The sequence below is a fragment of the Cavia porcellus genome, unplaced genomic scaffold (genome assembly GCF_034190915.1).
Source record: "Cavia porcellus strain 051 isolate PalLab524CR breed Dunkin Hartley unplaced genomic scaffold, mCavPor4.1 scaffold_1, whole genome shotgun sequence".
Lineage (NCBI taxonomy): Eukaryota > Metazoa > Chordata > Mammalia > Rodentia > Caviidae > Cavia > Cavia porcellus.
The window spans coordinates 174463525-174481551 of NW_026947484.1; the positions used below are offsets into that span (position 1 = coordinate 174463525).

The 18027-nt window shown below is 46.1% G+C and overlaps 1 protein-coding gene across 6 annotated transcripts; it reads right to left on the reverse strand.

Annotated features, from left to right (window-relative positions):
• Positions 1-1478: 1478 nt before the first annotated feature.
• Positions 1479-17416, reverse strand: Bspry (B-box and SPRY domain containing). Of its 6 annotated transcripts, XM_063260488.1 has the most exons (7): positions 17151-17416; positions 13630-13728; positions 10597-10827; positions 8895-8920; positions 4074-4198; positions 3037-3083; positions 2682-2864 (listed from the first exon to the last, which is right to left on the reverse strand). In XM_063260488.1, exons 1-7 carry the CDS (start codon positions 17355-17357, stop codon positions 2862-2864), a joined length of 738 nt encoding a protein of 245 aa, XP_063116558.1. In that variant the 5' UTR covers positions 17358-17416; the 3' UTR covers positions 2682-2861. The 6 variants fall into 6 exon arrangements, with proteins under 6 accessions (XP_063116556.1, XP_063116555.1, XP_063116554.1 ...); XM_063260486.1 differs by lacking the exon at positions 3037-3083 and having other exon boundaries at positions 1479-2861; positions 8895-8917; positions 17151-17414; XM_063260485.1 differs by lacking the exon at positions 3037-3083 and having other exon boundaries at positions 1479-2864; positions 8895-8917; positions 17151-17414.
• Between the last annotated feature and the right edge of the window lie 611 nt (positions 17417-18027).

The following is an 18027-nucleotide window of genomic DNA, read 5'->3' on the forward strand; positions in this document are numbered from 1 at the left end:
AGATTAAAAGCATAGAGCTAGGTGTGGTGGCCCACACCTGTACTTACAGCATTCTGGGAGGCTGAATTGGGAGAATTGCAAATTCCAGTCCAGTCTGGGTAATTTAGTGATGTGGTAAAACCCTGTCTCAAAATAAAAAAGGGCTGTGAGTTCCAGTCCTCAGAACCAAATTAAAAAAAAAAAAAAAAAAACACAGCCCCATAGAAATGTGATAAGAGCCAGATTAGGGTCTAGAGAGGACACTGAGCTGAGAATAGGGTGGGGTGACTTTGAGGAGGTCGAGGAATCAGGGAATATCCCAACAGGAGGCTCGTGAACTGTGGAGTCCAGTCTGCCGCAGGGCACTAGCTTGGGGCCCTTGAGATGCCAAGCAGAAGTTGGCTTTGACTTAGATTTCTGGGCAGAGGCCAAGTCCAGGCAAAGGCAAGGACTGACAAAATCTATGTCTTGTTTGGACCTGACACCAAAGCCAGATAGATGGCTTCTCAGTAATTCCTGAGTGTCAGGCAGTGAAGAGGTTATGAACGGCGGCCTCAGAGCTTCAAGCTCCTCAGAGTATCATCTTTTTTTTTTTTTTTTTTTGTCTTTTTCCTTTTTATCGGTACCGGGGATCGAACTCACGACTGCCTGCTTTCAAGGCAGGTGCTTAAGCCGCTGAGCTAAACCCCCAGCCCCTCTCAGAGTATCATCTGAGCCAAAAATATTGCCTATCAGAGGCCGATGGATTTGATCTACCAGTGTGTCAAGCAAACTCCAAACAAACCTAACCATCACAAGAGATTTCATAGAAAGGCCTGGAGCTGTAGCTCAGTGGTAGAGACCACTAGCAAATGCTGGATTTGACCCCAGCACTACAAAACAAACAAATGAAAATGTCACATAAAGCCTGAGATTTTTCAGCCTGTAAGCATCTTATTTCTGGCCACTCTGGGACTGTATTCGTGCATGGCCACAGTAACTGAGGCAAAGTCATGCTTGTCCTTGAATCTTGGACTGTTTTACTCATTGCCTACTGACCCCAGCCAGCCTTCCTTAGGCCTGTGACAGGCCTAAGTAGTGGTTTTCAAGCCACTTTGTGGCTACCAAGGAAACTAGACTAGGCTGTGTCTTTCATTCTGTTTGGCTCTGAGAACTTGAAGATTGTAGTTAAGGTGGTTTGGTTTTTTGTGGGTTTTTTTCTTTTGTGCAGTGCTGTGAATCCAATGCAGAGCAGGCAAACACTGTGCCACTCAGCAACACTTCCAGCCATGGACTGACTGCTTCTGAATCATGTTCCTGGACAGAGTTTGAGGACCACAATTCTTACATGTTCTCCTTAAAGAGGAAAACATGAAGAGACTTGTCCTTGATCCTGGCAATGTCTCCAAGCTCTTCCTGCTACACCCATTTAGTTCTGATCATGTGCATGAGGTTGAGGAAGACTCAGGCCACTATATAGCATGCAGCCAATTACCAACAAAGAACATGCAAGAAATCTGTCAGTTTCTTAAGCCCTTTAATAATGTTCATGTTCCTTGTTCCCTCGTACTTGTCAGTACTTTCTGGTTGGAAGCCCTCACTCAGGCCTTCACTTTAGGTCTGAGAGGCTACAGTGGGGAGCATAGCCACAGTAGGAAGGCAGTTCCCCTTATTTCAGGTGGGGACAGCTGGCCCTCAGCCTGAAGGACAGATGCCCATGGCTGGGGTGCAGTCAGGTACCTGGAGATAGGGTCCTTCTGTCTTCTGAGTGCTAGGGCAGGAACCAGAGTGGGATATGGCACTGCCAGGCCAGAATCTTCTGGCAGGTGCAGTCTAATCATTGTGTCCCTTCTAGGTTGTGTTTGTGTGGCTAGAAAAATATTTTCCCTATGCGGGTGTCATGAACAAGACTGATAAGCACTGAACTGAGAGGATAAAGAAACCAGCCACAGGCTTCTCTGCAGAGGACCATTTCCACACACACAAAGCTCAGGGTCGGGGCTAAAGTGCTTCTCTAGAAACTACCACATCTGCCCAGTTACCTGTCTGTCCACCCATCCTTCTTTTCACTTACCTAATAATTATTGCACAGCCACTATGCCCCAGGCCCTGTGCTGGATGCCGGAGGGGCAGAATCGTGGTGGATTTCGGAGACAAAGGGGCAGGGAGCAGCAAGTTCTGCACAGATGGCTGGCATTTAAAGATTGTGCCCAGTCAAACAGATTTCCCATAGCACCTAAATCTGCTCATCAAGCATGGGCCATCTTTTCTGTAGAAACATCACACACATCATTTGGGAAAAGGACACTGGGTGGAAATGTGGCTTGACTTGAAAGGGCAGTAGGGACATGTAGTTGGCCTTTCTGTGGCCAGAGGTCAGTGGACAATGGAGATGGTCTGGTCAGCCACAGCAAAGACTGGGAAGAGAGGCGTGGGGAAGACAGTGTGGTAGGTATAGAGCACGGTACCAGAAGCTGGATCATAGAAGAGCAGCTCTTTGGCCTCCAAGTCCAAAAGCACACCCAATTGGGCCGGGTTGCGCAGCAGCCCCAGGGGCTGGTGCTGCCCATTATGTGAGAAGCGAAACTCCTGATCGTAACGGGAGAAGACCCAGGAGAAGGCGTTGTAGCCCAAGCGGCAGTCATTGCCAGGACCCTTGCGGGGCAGTTGGCCTGAGGCGACACCCACTTTATAGGCACAACTGTTGTGGACATTCACCAACCAGGCATGCAGCCCAGTCTGGAAAGAGGTGGCAGCCAGGGCATTGGGCCAGTGGTCAAAGCGTTCTGGGCCATCTGCACAGGCCTTGGTCTTCTTGGCATTGAAAGTCAAGGTCCTTCTATCATCTGACAGTTGCAGGAAGGGGCTGACGGTCCTCTCATCAATGCGTACATCCTCTGTGCCTACTGGAAAGAATTACCAGAGTTGGTCACGGCCTCTCTTCCACAGCCCTAATCTGGTCCCACCAGGTAGCAAAGGGTTTTCTGGCTGTTCACTGGCAGGGAGACTGCAGAGCAGCCAGTTACTCTCCTAGCCTCAGTTTCCTCATCTGTAAAGTGAGTATCAAATAGAACTTACCACAACATGGTCAACAAGAACTAAATGAAACAATTCATGGAAAGTGCCTAGGATAAAAAAAAAGCCTTCAATAAACTGTAGCCATGCCAACACTAGTTATAGTTAGTCTAAGAGCTTCCTCTATAAACTTTGATAGAAGTAAGGTCCAGAGAGGAGAAATGAGTTGCCCAAGGCTTCATACCAAGTTGGTGGCAAGGTCAAATTTTGTTCCCACATGCAGCACTGGTTGTACTGCCTTCTGGCTGGCTGTATCTGTGGCATTCAGATCTGATTTATTTTAGGGATCGAGCTTTGCAGCTAGGAAGCATGAGACAATGCAGATTCCAACAGCTGAATGAACAGGGGCTGGTAAATCAGGTACATCTGATGCCAGAATTTAGGGTAAACAAGCTATGGCTTGTACCAAAATTTAAGAATACTATGGGAAGGTGGTTAAAATTGAGACAAGATTCAATTTACTAACTTAACCATTCTATGAACTGTGCAAAGACCACCTCTGGGAGTATGGGAGCTTCCATCCAGCCTAGGAGAAGCCTGCTCTGAAAAATCCTCTGCAAAGTGGGAATTCTTAAAGGTCTTCACTCTGCAGCCCCAACGCATAGCACACAACCTGGCCCACAATAGCCTGGAGTCGGTGCTTCCTAAGTGAATAAATGAAGCAGATCCAGGCAGCTTCTTCCTAGTCCAGATTCCCTCTAGTTGCCTGTTAACTGTATTGTCTTAAAGAGAAACCTGATGTTTCGAATAATCATAATGGATGGTAAAGAGATGATAAAGAGAACATGATTTATACGAACAAGATTAGTTCTCCCCAACTACAGAGCAGATTGGTCTGGAAATGGGAAGGACCTATTCCAGCTCATCCCCATCCAGAGCTTAAGCCCCCTGGAACAGATTGCTTCCAGCACAACTGGTTGCCAAGGCGACCATCCCAAAAGCACTGGTGCCCAGTGTGTGACCTAGCAGCAAACCCCATACAGGGAGACAGACAGAAGCCCAGTTGCTCCTGATGGTGCTAGGCGCTGGCAGCTACTGACCTGAGAGGGACCCAAGAACTGCTGTTGCCCAGAGTTGGGTCAGTAGTGGGCTCCAGGTGCACTTTTCGTTAAAGTTTAACTTTTCAGATTCCTGGGGATCCAGAATGCCCTCTGCTTCTTCAGTCCTATGTAGGGAAACAAGAAGGTCTTGAATCCAAAGCATGTAGACAATTTACAGGGAGGTGTGTGCTTGGTGCCAGTATTAGAAACCAGAGGCAGTGTGCCCTGTGGGAGAAAGTACTCATGAGTGTCCCTCAATAAATGGGCAGTCGACCTCGGACTAGGTCTTGAGCCACTGGCTTCCCTTTGTGGTAGTGTTTCTATTCCAACATCCTAGCCAGAAAATATATTGTTTCACAAATGTACTGCAAAACTTGGCATGGTGGTACATGCCTACAATCCTAGCACTTGAGAGGTGAGGCTGGAAGATTGCCTCAAGTTCCAGGCCAGCCTGGGCTACATAGTGATTTCAAACAGGAACTCCATAGTGAAAGCCTGTCTCAAAAAACAACAAAACCAAAATCTATTGCAGCAGTAATGTTTCTCTTGGTTTGGTCAGAAGGTACAGCTACTCCTCTGCTCTCAAAATTCAAACACCTGTGAGCAGTCACACATGAAGGAACCTCAGTCATGGGAAGGTAATTGGGAAAAATAAGATGCCTATGAAGAAACAATTGCCATTTACGTAGCTGCTAGGCTTTGAAGTTACTACATTCTATCCAGGACCTTATTTCAGTTTTGCTATACTCTGGGATATAGTGGTTATTTCGTCTGACAGGAAAGACCAGAGATTCAGAAAAGGCACTCAGCCAAGCTGGATTCAAGTCCTGCCTTCATGCAAAAACAGAACAGGTACCATTCCACACGTTTTCCTTGACCTGAAATGAAATCTCAAAAGATTCACCAGTGCTTTTGGGATGGTCGCCTTGGCAACCAGTTGTGCTGGAACCTTTTAGAGCTTTCAATCATACAAATAGCCCATTGCAGCACAAGTATCATAGGTTCGCCACCCCTAGCACAGAACAAAGGGGTATCACAAAGCTTTGTGCCTTCTGACCTAGGTTCTTATCTTTCCCATCACCTCTAACTGTGAAGCTGATTCTGAGGCCAATCAGCAGCCCTCTCTCCCTGATAGATTCAAGCTTTGCAAGACTCACTGACTGGGGGCTGGGGATTTAGCTCAGCGGCATAAGCGCCTGCCTTGCAAGCAGGCAGTTGTGAGTTTGATCCCTGGTACCGATAAAAAGGAAAAAGACAAAAAAAAAAAAAGACTCACTGCCTTGCCTGGGAGGAGCAAGGTGGACAAGACCTTGAAATACTGACAGGGAGCTCTGGTAACAAAGTGTTCTTTGTGGTCAGGACAACAGAGGGTCTGTTGCCATGTTCTCAGAGCACAACAGCTCTACTTGGAGAAGCCCCAGGAAATAGGTGGGGCAGAAAGAGCCAGCATTGGCAAAGCTAAGCTGTCATCCTAGGACAGACCTAAGACCAGATAGTAGAGTCCACAGAGAACCACATAGTACATAAGCAAAAACCTAGCCTTAGTGGGATGGAAGTGAAATAGGGCTCCACAGGAGGGTCCTGACTTATATCTGAATGCTCAGTTCATGTAGTGGGACCATGGTCACTGTTAGGTGAGAGTGAGCCCAGTGATGGATGTGCAAACTAAAGCCACCAAAGGCATTTCTCAGTAAACAAAGGAGGGGACTGACAACTTTTGAACATGGCTCTTGGAGAGTATATACCTTCAGCCAAGGGTCACAAAGGACTGCAGAGATCTTAAACTCTACTAATAGGTTTGTCAGTAGTAGAATGGGCTTAGTAGTTCTCAAACAACTCTGTGTGTATTGTAGAACTGAACAAATGAATGAATACTTTGACTTTGGGAATCAGCATTCTCACCGTAAAAGAAATACAAATACAGAATAGCAGCAGGGAAAGGAAAAATTCTGTGGTGCTAGGTTAGAATTCAAAGTTGTGAAACAAACTTGTGCATGAAATAGTTACACACATCCCACTCTGATTGCTGCTCCCTGAAAAGACCCAGTAGCAATGACATATCAATAGCAATGCGTATACTTACTGCCCAGGTCTTGGCTTCTAAATATCTTTCCCTACTCAAAGAAACCAAGACCTCTGGAGCTGAATCCAGAGCTGGAACAGGAGAAGAGTAAGTTGAGCCTGGGATATATTCCTGTACCATAGAACAAGAAAATTTGCAAAGGATAATGGGGACTTGTCAAAAAGACACAGAATCAGGGGCTGGAGTTTAGCTCAGCGGCCAAGCGCCTGCCTTGCAAGCAGGCAGTCGTGAGTTCGATCCCCGGTACCGATAAAAAAAAGGAGAAAGACAAAAAAAGAAAAGAAAAAAGACACAGAATCCATCTCAAAGGGCTCTGACTGAGCAATCAGGCATAATTTGTACATTGATTTGTACATTAATTGTACATTAATACATTAATTGTACATTTGTACATTAATTGTAATACTTTGTACATTAAATTTAAAAATGGGCATAGTATAATGTATTGAATAAAATATAAATTCATGAAGCTATTGACACTAAATAAGTGAATGAATAAATAGGCAGGAATTATCAATGGATGCAAAGCATTGGGTAAAATAGAAGGGATACAAAATACACACAGAGACTATCCCCTCACACTTGTCTTAATTATATAAGGGAAAATGTAACTATATAATGAGGAAACACAATAAACACCACCATTAGATACCACCTTATCCAAGTGCTTAAAGTTAACATGCCTGATAATGGGACATCATATTCTGCCTGATAAGATGGACTGAGGACTCATAACTTAAGAACTATTCTTCCCTAACATTGTACCGACTCTAATCATGATGTAATGTGATAGGAAGCAATATAATAAGCTTTACCTAGATAGGAAAGAGATATTGAACATGATCTAATGTGGCAAAATATAACTGACAATTCTAGGTGAAACTTACTATACTACTCTTGCAACTTTTCTGTAAGTTTGAAATCTTTCAAAATAAAAATTAAAGATCAAAATTCTTTTCAAAACTCAGATCTGCTCCATACTGAGGACAGGCTGGGTTAAAGGAAGATGATGAAGATGAAGCAGAGTAAGAAGCCTGGCAAAAGTGTCAAAAGACTAAGAGGGAAGAAGTGGGGGTGAGCCACACCAACATTAAAAGGAGACGCTCGAGACTGAGGTGTAGTTCAGTGGTAAAATACCAGCCTAGAACATGTGAGGCCTTCATTCCATCTCCAGCTCACCCTCCAGAGAGAGAGAGAGAGAGAGAGAGAGAGAGAGAGAGAGAGAGAAAGAGAGAAGAGAGAGAGAGAGAGAGAGAGAGAGAGAGAGAGAGAGAGAGAAGGAGAGAAGGAGAGAGAGTAAAATGCATGTGGCTATATCCATACTGTGGAATACTTTATAGGCTTTCAAAACAGTAAGATAAATTGATATGCACTGACATGTAAAGATTTCCAAGTTAGCCTATTAAGTGGTAGAAAAACAGGTATAAAAATGGTGTTTAAAAAATATTGTTAAAGGGGCTGGGGATTTAGCTCAGCGCATAAGCACCTGCCTTGCAAGCAGGCGGTCGTGAGTTTGATCCTCAGTACCGATAAAAAAGAAGAAAAAAAATATTGTTTAAAAAGGCAAAAAGATCAGCAAACAGGCCAGCCATGGTGGTATAAACATGTAATCCTAGTGCTCAGGAGGCTGAGGCAGGATGATCATTGTGAGTTTAACTTGAGTTACACAGTGAGTTCAAGGCCAGCCTGAACTACATAGTGAGATACTGTTTCACATAACAGACTCAATAACAAAATGAAACACCCCACAAATTATTATTAAACAAGAAGGTCTAAAACCCCTCATCTAGGGGCTGGGGGTTAAGCTCAGCGGCATAAGCACCTGCCTAGCAAGCAGGTGGTCGTGAGTTCGATCCCTGGTACCGATAAAAATGAAAAAGACAAAAAAAAAAAAAAAAAAAAAAAAAAAAAAAAAAAAAAACCAAAACAAAAAAACCCTCATCTACTAAAACTAATCAACTCTAGCAAGTAGAATTGGGAAGCACTAATAGAATCTCACTTCTATTCTCTCTCTCTCTTTCTCTCTGTCTCTGTCTCTGTCTTTCTCTCTCAGAATCAAATCTAGCTTCTTGTACATACTAGGCAAGTACTCTACTGATGAGCTATACTCCGAGGCTGATGAATTAATAATTTTTCATGGTGAATTACATCTACACCTCTTCCTTAGACCTTGCCTCTCAGCTCTTCAGAACACAAGGTAGGATTTGGTGAAATTCTTTTTTTTGTCTTTTTTGTTTTTATCGGTACCAGGTATCGAACTCACGACTGCCTGCTTGCAAGGCAGGCGCTTATGCTGCCGAGCTAAATCCCCAGGCCCCGGTGAAATTCTTTTAGTACTGAATAATTAAAATGAAAAATGTGAGTGATACTTCAGACTTGCATTTCAAAAATTCTTTCATGAGAGAAGGGGGTAGAGGAGATAGCACTAGAACAGATGAATCCAAGCCCCAGTTCTGGGGCTTAAGCAAGTTTCCTTTCCCTTTCTGAGCCTTGGTACTCTTTGTCTGTAGATGAGGGTGGAAAAACTCCTGGACAGGGTCTCATTTTGATAGATATAGGGCAATGTGCGAGGAAGCCCGTGAGAGCAACGCTCTGATTAACAGGATCTGCACTGCCCTTTGTGTAGGTTTAAAGTGGTGGTGCTAAAGCACAGGGGCAGGAAGAGCCCTGTGGCAGTGGGATGGGGAGAGGCCAAGAGTCCCTGTGACTGCCCAAGCAGATCCCACAGCCACACTTACCTTTCAAAAATCTCCTGCTCTTTCTGCTGCAAGAAAACAAAACGAAGTCAGATGTGGAACCAGACACCTACAGGCAGTCAAGACTTGAACATATTTAACTGAAGGGCCTAGAATAAAAGCTCCTCTTCTTTCCTTAGGTCCCAGCATCAAGTTTTACAGGCTGTTCTCATACACATCCTTGTGACACATGCTCAGAATGAGCCACTCTGTGGTCCCTGCCCCACTATGCCCTGGGGTCCCCTCACTCCCCCTCGGGACCATCAGCCATTTACTGAACACCTCTCCCAAGAAACGGCAGCTCCTGGCTGGCTGCAACTTTCTGAATCTTCCATTATGACTGTCCCAGTGTCTGAAACAGAACATGCACTGTGCATGGGAGCTGGGGGACCAAATGAACGCACAATCGAGGGCAGTCACAGGAACTGCCCTACTTGAAAATGCAGTGGGACAGCTCAGTTGTTCTACATTCTTTTGTCTCTGCCTGGTATTTTTTATTCAGATGTCACACTGTTCCCTCAAAACCAGAGGCATTTGCAAATCTACACAGGAAGGGTGTGCACCAAATTTTAATCATGGTAACCTCTGGTAGCATTAAGAATGAACTCTGTAGGGGCTGGGGATTTAGCTCAGCGGCATAAGCGCCTGCCTTGCAAACAGACAGTCGTGAGTTCGATCCCTGGTACCAATAAAAAGAAAAAAAAAAAAAAAGAATGAACTCTGTGTTTTCATACTGGAGCCCTTCTTATCAGCTCCCTGGAGCACACTGTTCTCCTTGTGCACTGCTGACTTCCTTGGATATGGGTACTTTCTCGCCTCTAACTCACTTCAGGCAGGAAGCCTTCCTTGACCCCTTCCCCAGTCTGGATTGTGTGGTCTCTATTTCTGAGTGATTACCTCTACCAAAGCACATAATCCTTTTTTACCCTAAATCAGTTGATGTATTCATCTGCTTCGTAAGGCTGCGAGTAGCTAGCAGCTTTATTCTGTAACTCTGCTTGATAAGGAGCTTGCTATTAAAAGGATATTGCTATCAGTTGCCGAGGGAAAAAACCTCATGATTTGATTCCCCTTGCCTCATGAGAAAGAAGAAAGTATTCAATGATACATACTAAAGCACAGTAAAGAGGAATTAATTCAGGGCCCTTGAGATAGGTGTAGGGACCTCTGCAGCAGGGAAGGGACTGGGCTCAACTCTGAAGAGGGCAAGTGCAAGCAGGAATTTACAGCCATGGAGTAAGTAGATGGACAACTACTAAAAGGAAGATCAAGGGTGAGAGCGGGTTTTGGCTAAACTAACCTAACAGGATTTTTTGCTGCACACAGGCTGGGGTGATCCTCCAGATACCAGCTGGAGGATGGCAGCAGATGAGGAACCCAATCAGATATGAGAGTAATCAGATATGGAAAACACGGGTCGGTCTGCTAAACAGACTTAGCAGAGTTCTTTTGGTTTTTATTAGGAAGTAAACAGGGGGCCAGAGATATAGCTCAGAGGCATAAGCACCTGCCTGGCAAGGGAAGGTCCAGACTAGGAAGTAAACAGAAGGGTCCAGGAGAAGGGTCAGAGGGCAGACCAAGCAAAGGAGCTTTGTCACTTATCCCTGCTCCAAATTCTCACTTTCTTTCTAACAAAACATATTCTCAATGTCTTCCAATCTGGGAGTCTGGCCATTGGCCATGCCCTCAGCTTGGCCCAACTTACAATCAGCTCGTGGTCATCCAGATGGGTAAGCATGTCCACCAGGCTGGTGCGAATGGTGTTGAGCTTCTGCAGGGCCTCGGCCCAGTGTGCCCGCTGTGTCAGGATGCTCTGGTGGGCCCGCTCCTCTTCGCCGTGCACCTGTTCCAGCAACCGCTGCTCCTCGCTCTCGCAAACACTCCTCACCACACTCAACCGCTGGATAACCAGTTCCCTGGCCGCACTGGCTGTGCTCTGACAAGGGATGAAATGAGGAGTTGGGTTCTGGCAAAGCCACAGTCAGGATTAGGTGAGTTTGGGCTCAGCAGGAAGGCATGCCAAGGTTGAATGGTAATGTCTGTGATGGGAATAGCAAGGAGAACAGTAGTATTTACACCATTTACTTTGATGGACCAGCACTGAAACTCCCCACTATGCTTTAGAGTAAAGAAATCTGAGATCCAGACAGCCAGGCTAGATCTCAGGAGGCCAGAATCACAAAATGGAGGAGCTGAGCAGCTGGAGGAGCTGGCTTAGAGATCAACTGCCATCACCTGATTTCTTCACATTTAGAAATACTTGGGCCAAGGGATCAGGATCAGAGAACTTTAGAAACTGCAGAACAGGAGGGCTTAAAAAGTCATTCCTATCAAACATCTCTGTAACAACATTGTTCTGGTTGATATTTCTCCATATCTAAGGACAAAAACACATTACTTCCTAAGGCTGTCTGCTCCAACAAGTTCTATATTAGAATTTTATCTGCCACAGAGAGGGCCTGAAACAATTCTCAGCCAGTGAAGTTAAGGAGCATCTTTTTCTAACTCCTAGCACAGTGCATGGCATGCAGATAGTCCAGATAGTAATTGGATGACTGGGAAATTTTTTTCTGGTTTACTAAAGAATCTCTTGGGAGCACTGACATAGCAAGCCAGTGGCCAGGGTGGAAGCAGAATCCAGTTCTCTTGGCTCTCAGCCCAACACTATTCTCTTATAGCAGATACCACCTGGTGACCAGTCCTCCCCAAAGATATCTGTTGCACAAACACCTGCCCTTGTACTCTTGCTCAGCAAGTAACAGCAAAGCTGCCTCTTCAGAGAGAACCAATCACTTTCCCCGAGTCTTGTCCCCAAAGACCTGCTTTGCACAGTGAAGGGAGCAATCAGCCCTGTTTGACAGAAGTTTGCAGCATGGTAAGGCTTAAAGAGAGGCTAAAGGAGTGACAAGTGAACCCAAGTGGGTCCAAACAACTGCTGTCTCTCACCTGGCTTATATTAACAGCTTCTTAATTGGTCTCTCTGCCTTTTACCCTGCTATCTACAGTCACTTCTCGATACTGCAGCCAGTGGGTTCCTTTTTAATCTTAAATCACATCATCTTACTCTGCTCACAAATTTCCAATGGTCTTTCATCAGATCCAAAGAGAAAGGCAAAGTCTTTACATGGCCTTTGAGGATAAGATCCGACTCCACTGTGCCCGCTGCCTCTTCCACCCATCCTCTGCCATCTCACCCATATCTGCTTGGTCTCACTGGCCTCCTTGCGGCTCTTCCCACATGCCAGGTACACTCCCACCTGGGGCTTTTGCACTCACCATTCCCTCCTTCTAGAAGACTCTTCCCTCACATGTGTAGGTCACTCTGCCACTTCCTAGGTTTTAGTGCAAGTATCAACCTTCCATATGAGGTCATTTCTTCTTCTTCTTCTTTTTTTTTTTTTTTTGTCTTTTTCCTTTTTATCGGTACCAGGGATTGAGCTCACGACTGCCTGCTTGCAAGGCAGGCACTTATGCCGCTGAGCTAAATCCCCAGCCCCCAATGAGGTCATTTTTGATCAGAGCAGATAGGATTGCAACCCCTGGCCTCAACCCATGCTATCTTACTTCCTGTTTTATATTTCCCCATAGCTCATATCTCCTTCTAACACAGCATATATTTTATGTGACAAAAATGTAGGCTTTATGAAAAGGCTTGTCCACTGTGAAATGCCCAGCACAACAGTGCCTGACACATGGTAGGTGCCCGATAAGGATTTGATAAATAAATAGATAGATAGTGAAATATTGGGAGTTTCCCCATTAAAGTCAGGGTCTGCTATTGTAGGCTTCTAACCAACCTTGTTCTGAGATGTGATAAGTGCCAGTGCAGTAAGGTAAGAAAATAAAATAATAAACTAAAGTAGACATGAACATGGAATAGGTGTCTGAATACCTAGCACTTTTCTAGTTCCCGATTCTATTTCCATGTAGGTTCTGAGATATTGCTGCATCCTGCCAGGAAAGTCCCTGTTTTGTTTATGCAGGTTCAACTGGAGTTCTGTTCTCTGCAGTTAAAAGAGCCTTGACTAAGGCAGAGCCAAAGCCTGCTCAATGTACTATGGGGCACAAGGAAAGAAACATGCATAGCCTGTGTCCTGAAGGGCATGCTTAAGGGTGGAACATAGCAGTGATAACAAGTCCACTGAATAAAGGTCCAGCAATGGGATATAGAAAAAGGAGTACTGACTCCAGTCTTAGATGATCCAGGGCACAGAACTGACACCGCCAGGAGGTTGTGTCACCTTGAACAAGTCAATGAACCATCACAGGACCCATTTCTCCATTTTCAAATAGGAATTAGTTGCCACCTACTACATAAGATTGTCATAAAGAATAGTCTTGAGTCCCTAAGTAGTTTCATAATTCTGAGACTGAGTCCAAAATAACTGATAAAAGGATGCTACACTTTTTGATGCCAAAATAACTGATAAAAGGATGCTACACTTTTTGATGCCAAAATAACTGATAAAAGGATGCTACACTCTACCCCATGACACCTACAAAAGTCACCATCTGGCAGAGTCTTTGCATCCAATGAGGTACTAGGAACAAACCCACTCTATCCAGATGGTAATTTTAAGGCTCAGAGATGCCAAATCACCCCTCCTGGACATTCAGTTTTGCTAGTAGCACAATGAGGCTGTGAGGTTGGAAAGGGATGCTAGACTTAACCAAGTCCCTCAGGTGAGGGTCTTATCCAGGAAGGGACACAGCACAGAGAGGAAGGAGGAAGAATTACCACTGCTTGTTGGTTCTTCCCCAGTAGAACCTCAGCCACATACTTGGTGATGCCAGCACTCTGCAACTGCAGCCTTTCACACTGGTCCACAATCTTGTTCTGCAACACAGACACGGCTCATGGCATCTTAGATATCCAAGCATATAAGCCATTTGTTCATTCCAACAAATTTCTCCCTTTTACCTCAGACTTCACCATTACAAAAAATGATACTGCCTCCAAAATCTTCATGTGAAGGCCTGCACTTGGCCCTCCATATCCTATCCATCTAATTTCCTAACTCCAGAGCTCCCATTTCAATAGCTCAGTTGTGGCCACCAACACAGTAGTCTTACCACTCTCTGCTGCCCATCATTCCCTACTGTGGCCTCCCTTCCTTCTTTACCCTCAAGCCCTCTAACCTGTCATTACAACCACTTTCTTGCACACATTGTTGACTTTCCTTCATACCTGGGCCCCCTGACTCTCCATCCCTGCTTCTGAGCAGAATGTGGCTTCTCAATCTGCTCTTCCCTGGGTTGTCACCATTCACGAGATGGCATTATCAGGCATTAATCTTTTTTTTTTTTTCCTTTTTGTCGGTACCGGGGATCGAATTCACGACTGCCTGCTTGCAAGGCAGGCGCTTATGCCGCTGAACTAAACCTCCAGCCCAGTCATTAATCTGTTACTCAGACCAAAATTCAGGGCTTTATCTTCACCCCTGCATCTAACCCATCAGAGAATCCAACATTTCTAGGTTGGTCACTTCCAGTTAATTTCCTTCCTGTTATTCTACCCAGGCGATCATCCCCCTGTTCCCCATTAGCCACAGCCACCCTTTATAAAGAAATCAGATGAAGAGGCACCCTGCCCAAGGTCCTCCAATGGTTTTCCAACATACTCACTGCAGACCGTGCTTCTAGCCCACAAGGCCCTGCCTGATGTGATTGCTTATGTCTCCAGTGTCACCTCCCACCACTCTCCACACTGACCTTCCTTCCATTCCTTAAAAACATCACTTGGCCAGACCTCTGTGCCTTTGCACCCACTCTTTCTCTAGCAGTAGTCTCACATGTGTGTATTGCTCCTTTATTCTGTCCAGATGTCACTTCAGAAAGGTCTTCCCTAACTTCCCTCCTCATATTTTATTTTTTAGTTTTAGATTTTTGGTGGTACTAGGGATTGAACTCAGGGCCTTCGCATCACTACAGTCACAGCACCTTTTTATGGTCCCCCCCACCTTTTTTCCGGTACCAGAGATCAAACTCACGACCGCCTGCTTGCAAGGCAGGTACTTATACCGCTGAGCTAAATCCCCAGTCCCCCACAGCACCTTTTTATTTTGAGATAGTCTCACTAAATTACTGGGCTTGGGCTCAAGTTTGCAATCTTTTTGCCTCAGCCTCCCAAAGTGCTGGAATTATGTGCCACCATGCCCAGCTCCCACTTATCTTTTATTGTGCTTTATTTTTCTCCCTGTACTTACAACTCTCAGACATGTTATGTATTTACTCTTCTGTGTATCTGCTCCCCTATGCCAGAAATATAAGTACCATATCTTTGACCTGTTCTCTGAGTTCCTGCAAATAAAGGCCCTTAAATAAATATTTGTTGAATGGACATCCACTGCCTTGACCACAGAGGGGCAGCAATTCACAGTTTCTACAGCTACCAGCATCATCCATGAGGACAGGAGAGTTCTAGAAATGAGAAAACCAAGGCCCACAGGAGATACAGTGAGGCAGTCTGCTTCTCCACTCCGTTTCTCCAGGAAACAACTGGAGCCCTTCCAACCAAGGACCCTCCACTATTTACCCTAAGACTTTCCTTCTGTTCCATCTGCCTCAAGGCAATCCATCTATCTCTTCCAGGAACTCTTTGTAAAACCTTTCTCCCACACGCTGGAATTAATCTTACTTCAAAGGCCCAAATGCAAAGTTACAGAGTTGAATTGACTACACAGAAGCTACTATCTCTATGCACCCAGCCACTGAGAGAACTGAACCTAGTGTCTGAAAAGTTACTGGTCAGTGATCCAGAAGGTAAGAGAACAATTCAACTGGTGCTGGGTTTTGTGCCATTCCATAACAATCTTGCTGTAGTGCACAATTTTTTTTTTTTTTGAGGCTGGAGGGTTAGGGAAAGGACTATGCTACAGATATCATCTAATCTAGGGCTGGGGATGCAGTTTAGAGGCAGCCTGAGGCTCCTGATTTGATCCCAGAGGTGGGGAAGGTTGAGGAGGATATTATCCAAATTGGAAAAAGTGAATACAGGACTCACCTCCCTTCAAGCAAAGGAGATAAATATACTTAAAATGTGTGTGGGGAGAGGGGGGACTGTCCAGGGAAGACACCCGAGACAGAGTACAACCCAAAGTAAGCACCAGGCTTGTCCTGCCCCACCCTTCATCCCCTCTGTCACTCAGGCCCTGGTGGGTACTTTTTCAAGTTTTCCACTAGCGTCACTTCCTCCCCCTAACCACCAAAGCATAAAGAGGTGGCTTCCTCTTGCTTAGTCAATGAATCACCACCCCTCTCCTTTCAGCCTCTGAACTTTTAGGAACCCTGTAGGAGTTACTGCCTCAGTTTCCAGGCTTGGTCTGGATGAATGAGATGATATATAGTTAAGTATTTTGGAATTTGCTAAGTTCCTACCCATCCTGCAAGCTGATTATATCACACTATCTAAGTTTCTTTTTATCATCATTTTGTTGACTAGTAGAACTAACTAGAAGCTTGGGATGCACTGACTAACTGAACCCCGTGTGGCCCCAACACTCTGTTATGTTTCAATTCAGTCCGAGTCAGTGAAGTCCCTAGTAAGGGCACAGGTGCACAGCAGGGCTGAACTCCAGGGTGTTTGGGAGAAAGAAGCCAGTTCATCCCACCTCAAGGAAATCCCCACCCAGGACCTCCACTATGGTAGAGTGTGGAAATTCCTAGGTGATTTGACTCTCCAAACTGGGAATGGGGGTGACAGGAAAGGGACCTGGAGCCCAGCTGAGAATGGAAGTGAGGAGAACCTTAGGGGAAATGTTTCTCCCATATCCTTCCCACTCCCTCTGTTTATCCAGGTGAAACCAGCTTGAAGCACAGTCAAGGCCAATCCTGGAAGGGAAACAGATCACCTCAAGGGTGGCAGCTCTGGGGGGAAACGTGAAGAGGGACAAGTTTGTGTGTGCCTCCTTCCTCTTGCTCCTCGCTCTCTTGAGGCAAGGTCTCTGTTCCAGGCCACCTGTAGCCCAGGTTGACCTGGAACTCCTGATCCTTTCTGCCTGAGCGTCCCAGCAAGCCGAGATTAGGAACCCGTGGCACCACACCCAGCTGGGACCCGGTTTTATCAGGGGTTTTACCGAGGCTCAGGAAGTTACTGTGACTCACAGGAGAGGCGGGGAAGGGTGGGATTCGAACTTGGGTCGACTCGGTTCCGTCGGCCATACCTTTCAACACCAGGTTCTACAAACGAAGCCATTGGGGAGCCCAGTATCCCCGTCCCTGCCACCAGAGCCCCGCCGCCCGCGGCCCCCACCCGCTCACCCGCAGCTTCTCCGCGTGCTCGTCGGCCCGGCGGACGCGGTGTTCCCTGCAGCGGCCGCCCGGGCCCGCGCAGGCGGCGCACACTGGCCGCCGCTCCGAGCTGCAGAACCAGCCGAGAGTCTGGCCGTGCTCAGGGCACAACGCGCCAGGCTCGGACCCTGGCGCCGGCCCCGGTTCGGGCTGCGGCCCCGCGCCCGCCGCGGCCATTGCCAAGCGCCAGGCGCCGCGCGCTCCACCTGTCGCAGGTGCGGCGGGGCGTGGTCAGAGTGGGCGTGGTCTCTCTGGCCCCGCCCACCACGCAGCACCGCCCACCCTGATCCTGGCCGCTTAACCGGTCTCCTTCCCTGAAATCACGTTATATGGATGTTTTCAAATATATAAAGACGCCAGAACACCAAACATTAATGTGACCATAGGAAACTTTATTGAGTGTTACCAAGTGCCAGGTTTTAGAGGGCATGGTGGTATGCACAAGCAATCTCAACTCCCTGGGAGGCTGAGGCGGGAAGATTACCTGTTTGAGGCCTTCCAGGGAGTCAAGGGAGACCCTGCCTCAAAATATAATAAAAAGGGCTGGAAATGTAGTTCAGGGGGAAAAATTCAGCTCCCAATTTTTGCCAAATACTTTGTAAGCATTTTATCATCTTCACAACAGCTCTTATGAGAGGTAACTTAGACAAGTAGCTGAAAAGTAGGTTCTAGTGTCAGAGTGCCCAGTTCAAATCCCTCATAGCCACACCATGGCCTCAACTACCAAATAGAGATGACAGCACTTGCCTAATAGACCTGGGCTTGAGAAGTTTTGAGTTAAAAACAAATAAAATGGTGCAATACCTGGTACACAGACAGTGGCTGCTGTCTTTAAGCATCTGCTAAT

Excerpts from the sequence above, each read along its gene's own strand:
- Bspry (XM_023562419.2), bottom strand. The coding sequence starts at position 17,357 with ATGGCCGCGGCGGGCGCGGGGCCGCAGCCCGAACCGGGGCCGGCGCCA. Across the intron at positions 10,828-13,629 it reads GGAAGAACCAACAAGCAGTG|AGCACAGCCAGTGCGGCCAG; the intron begins GTAATTCTTCCT and ends ATCCCTTGTCAG. Across the intron at positions 4,199-8,894 it reads GAGCAGGAGATTTTTGAAAG|GACTGAAGAAGCAGAGGGCA; the intron begins GTAAGTGTGGCT and ends TTCCCTACATAG.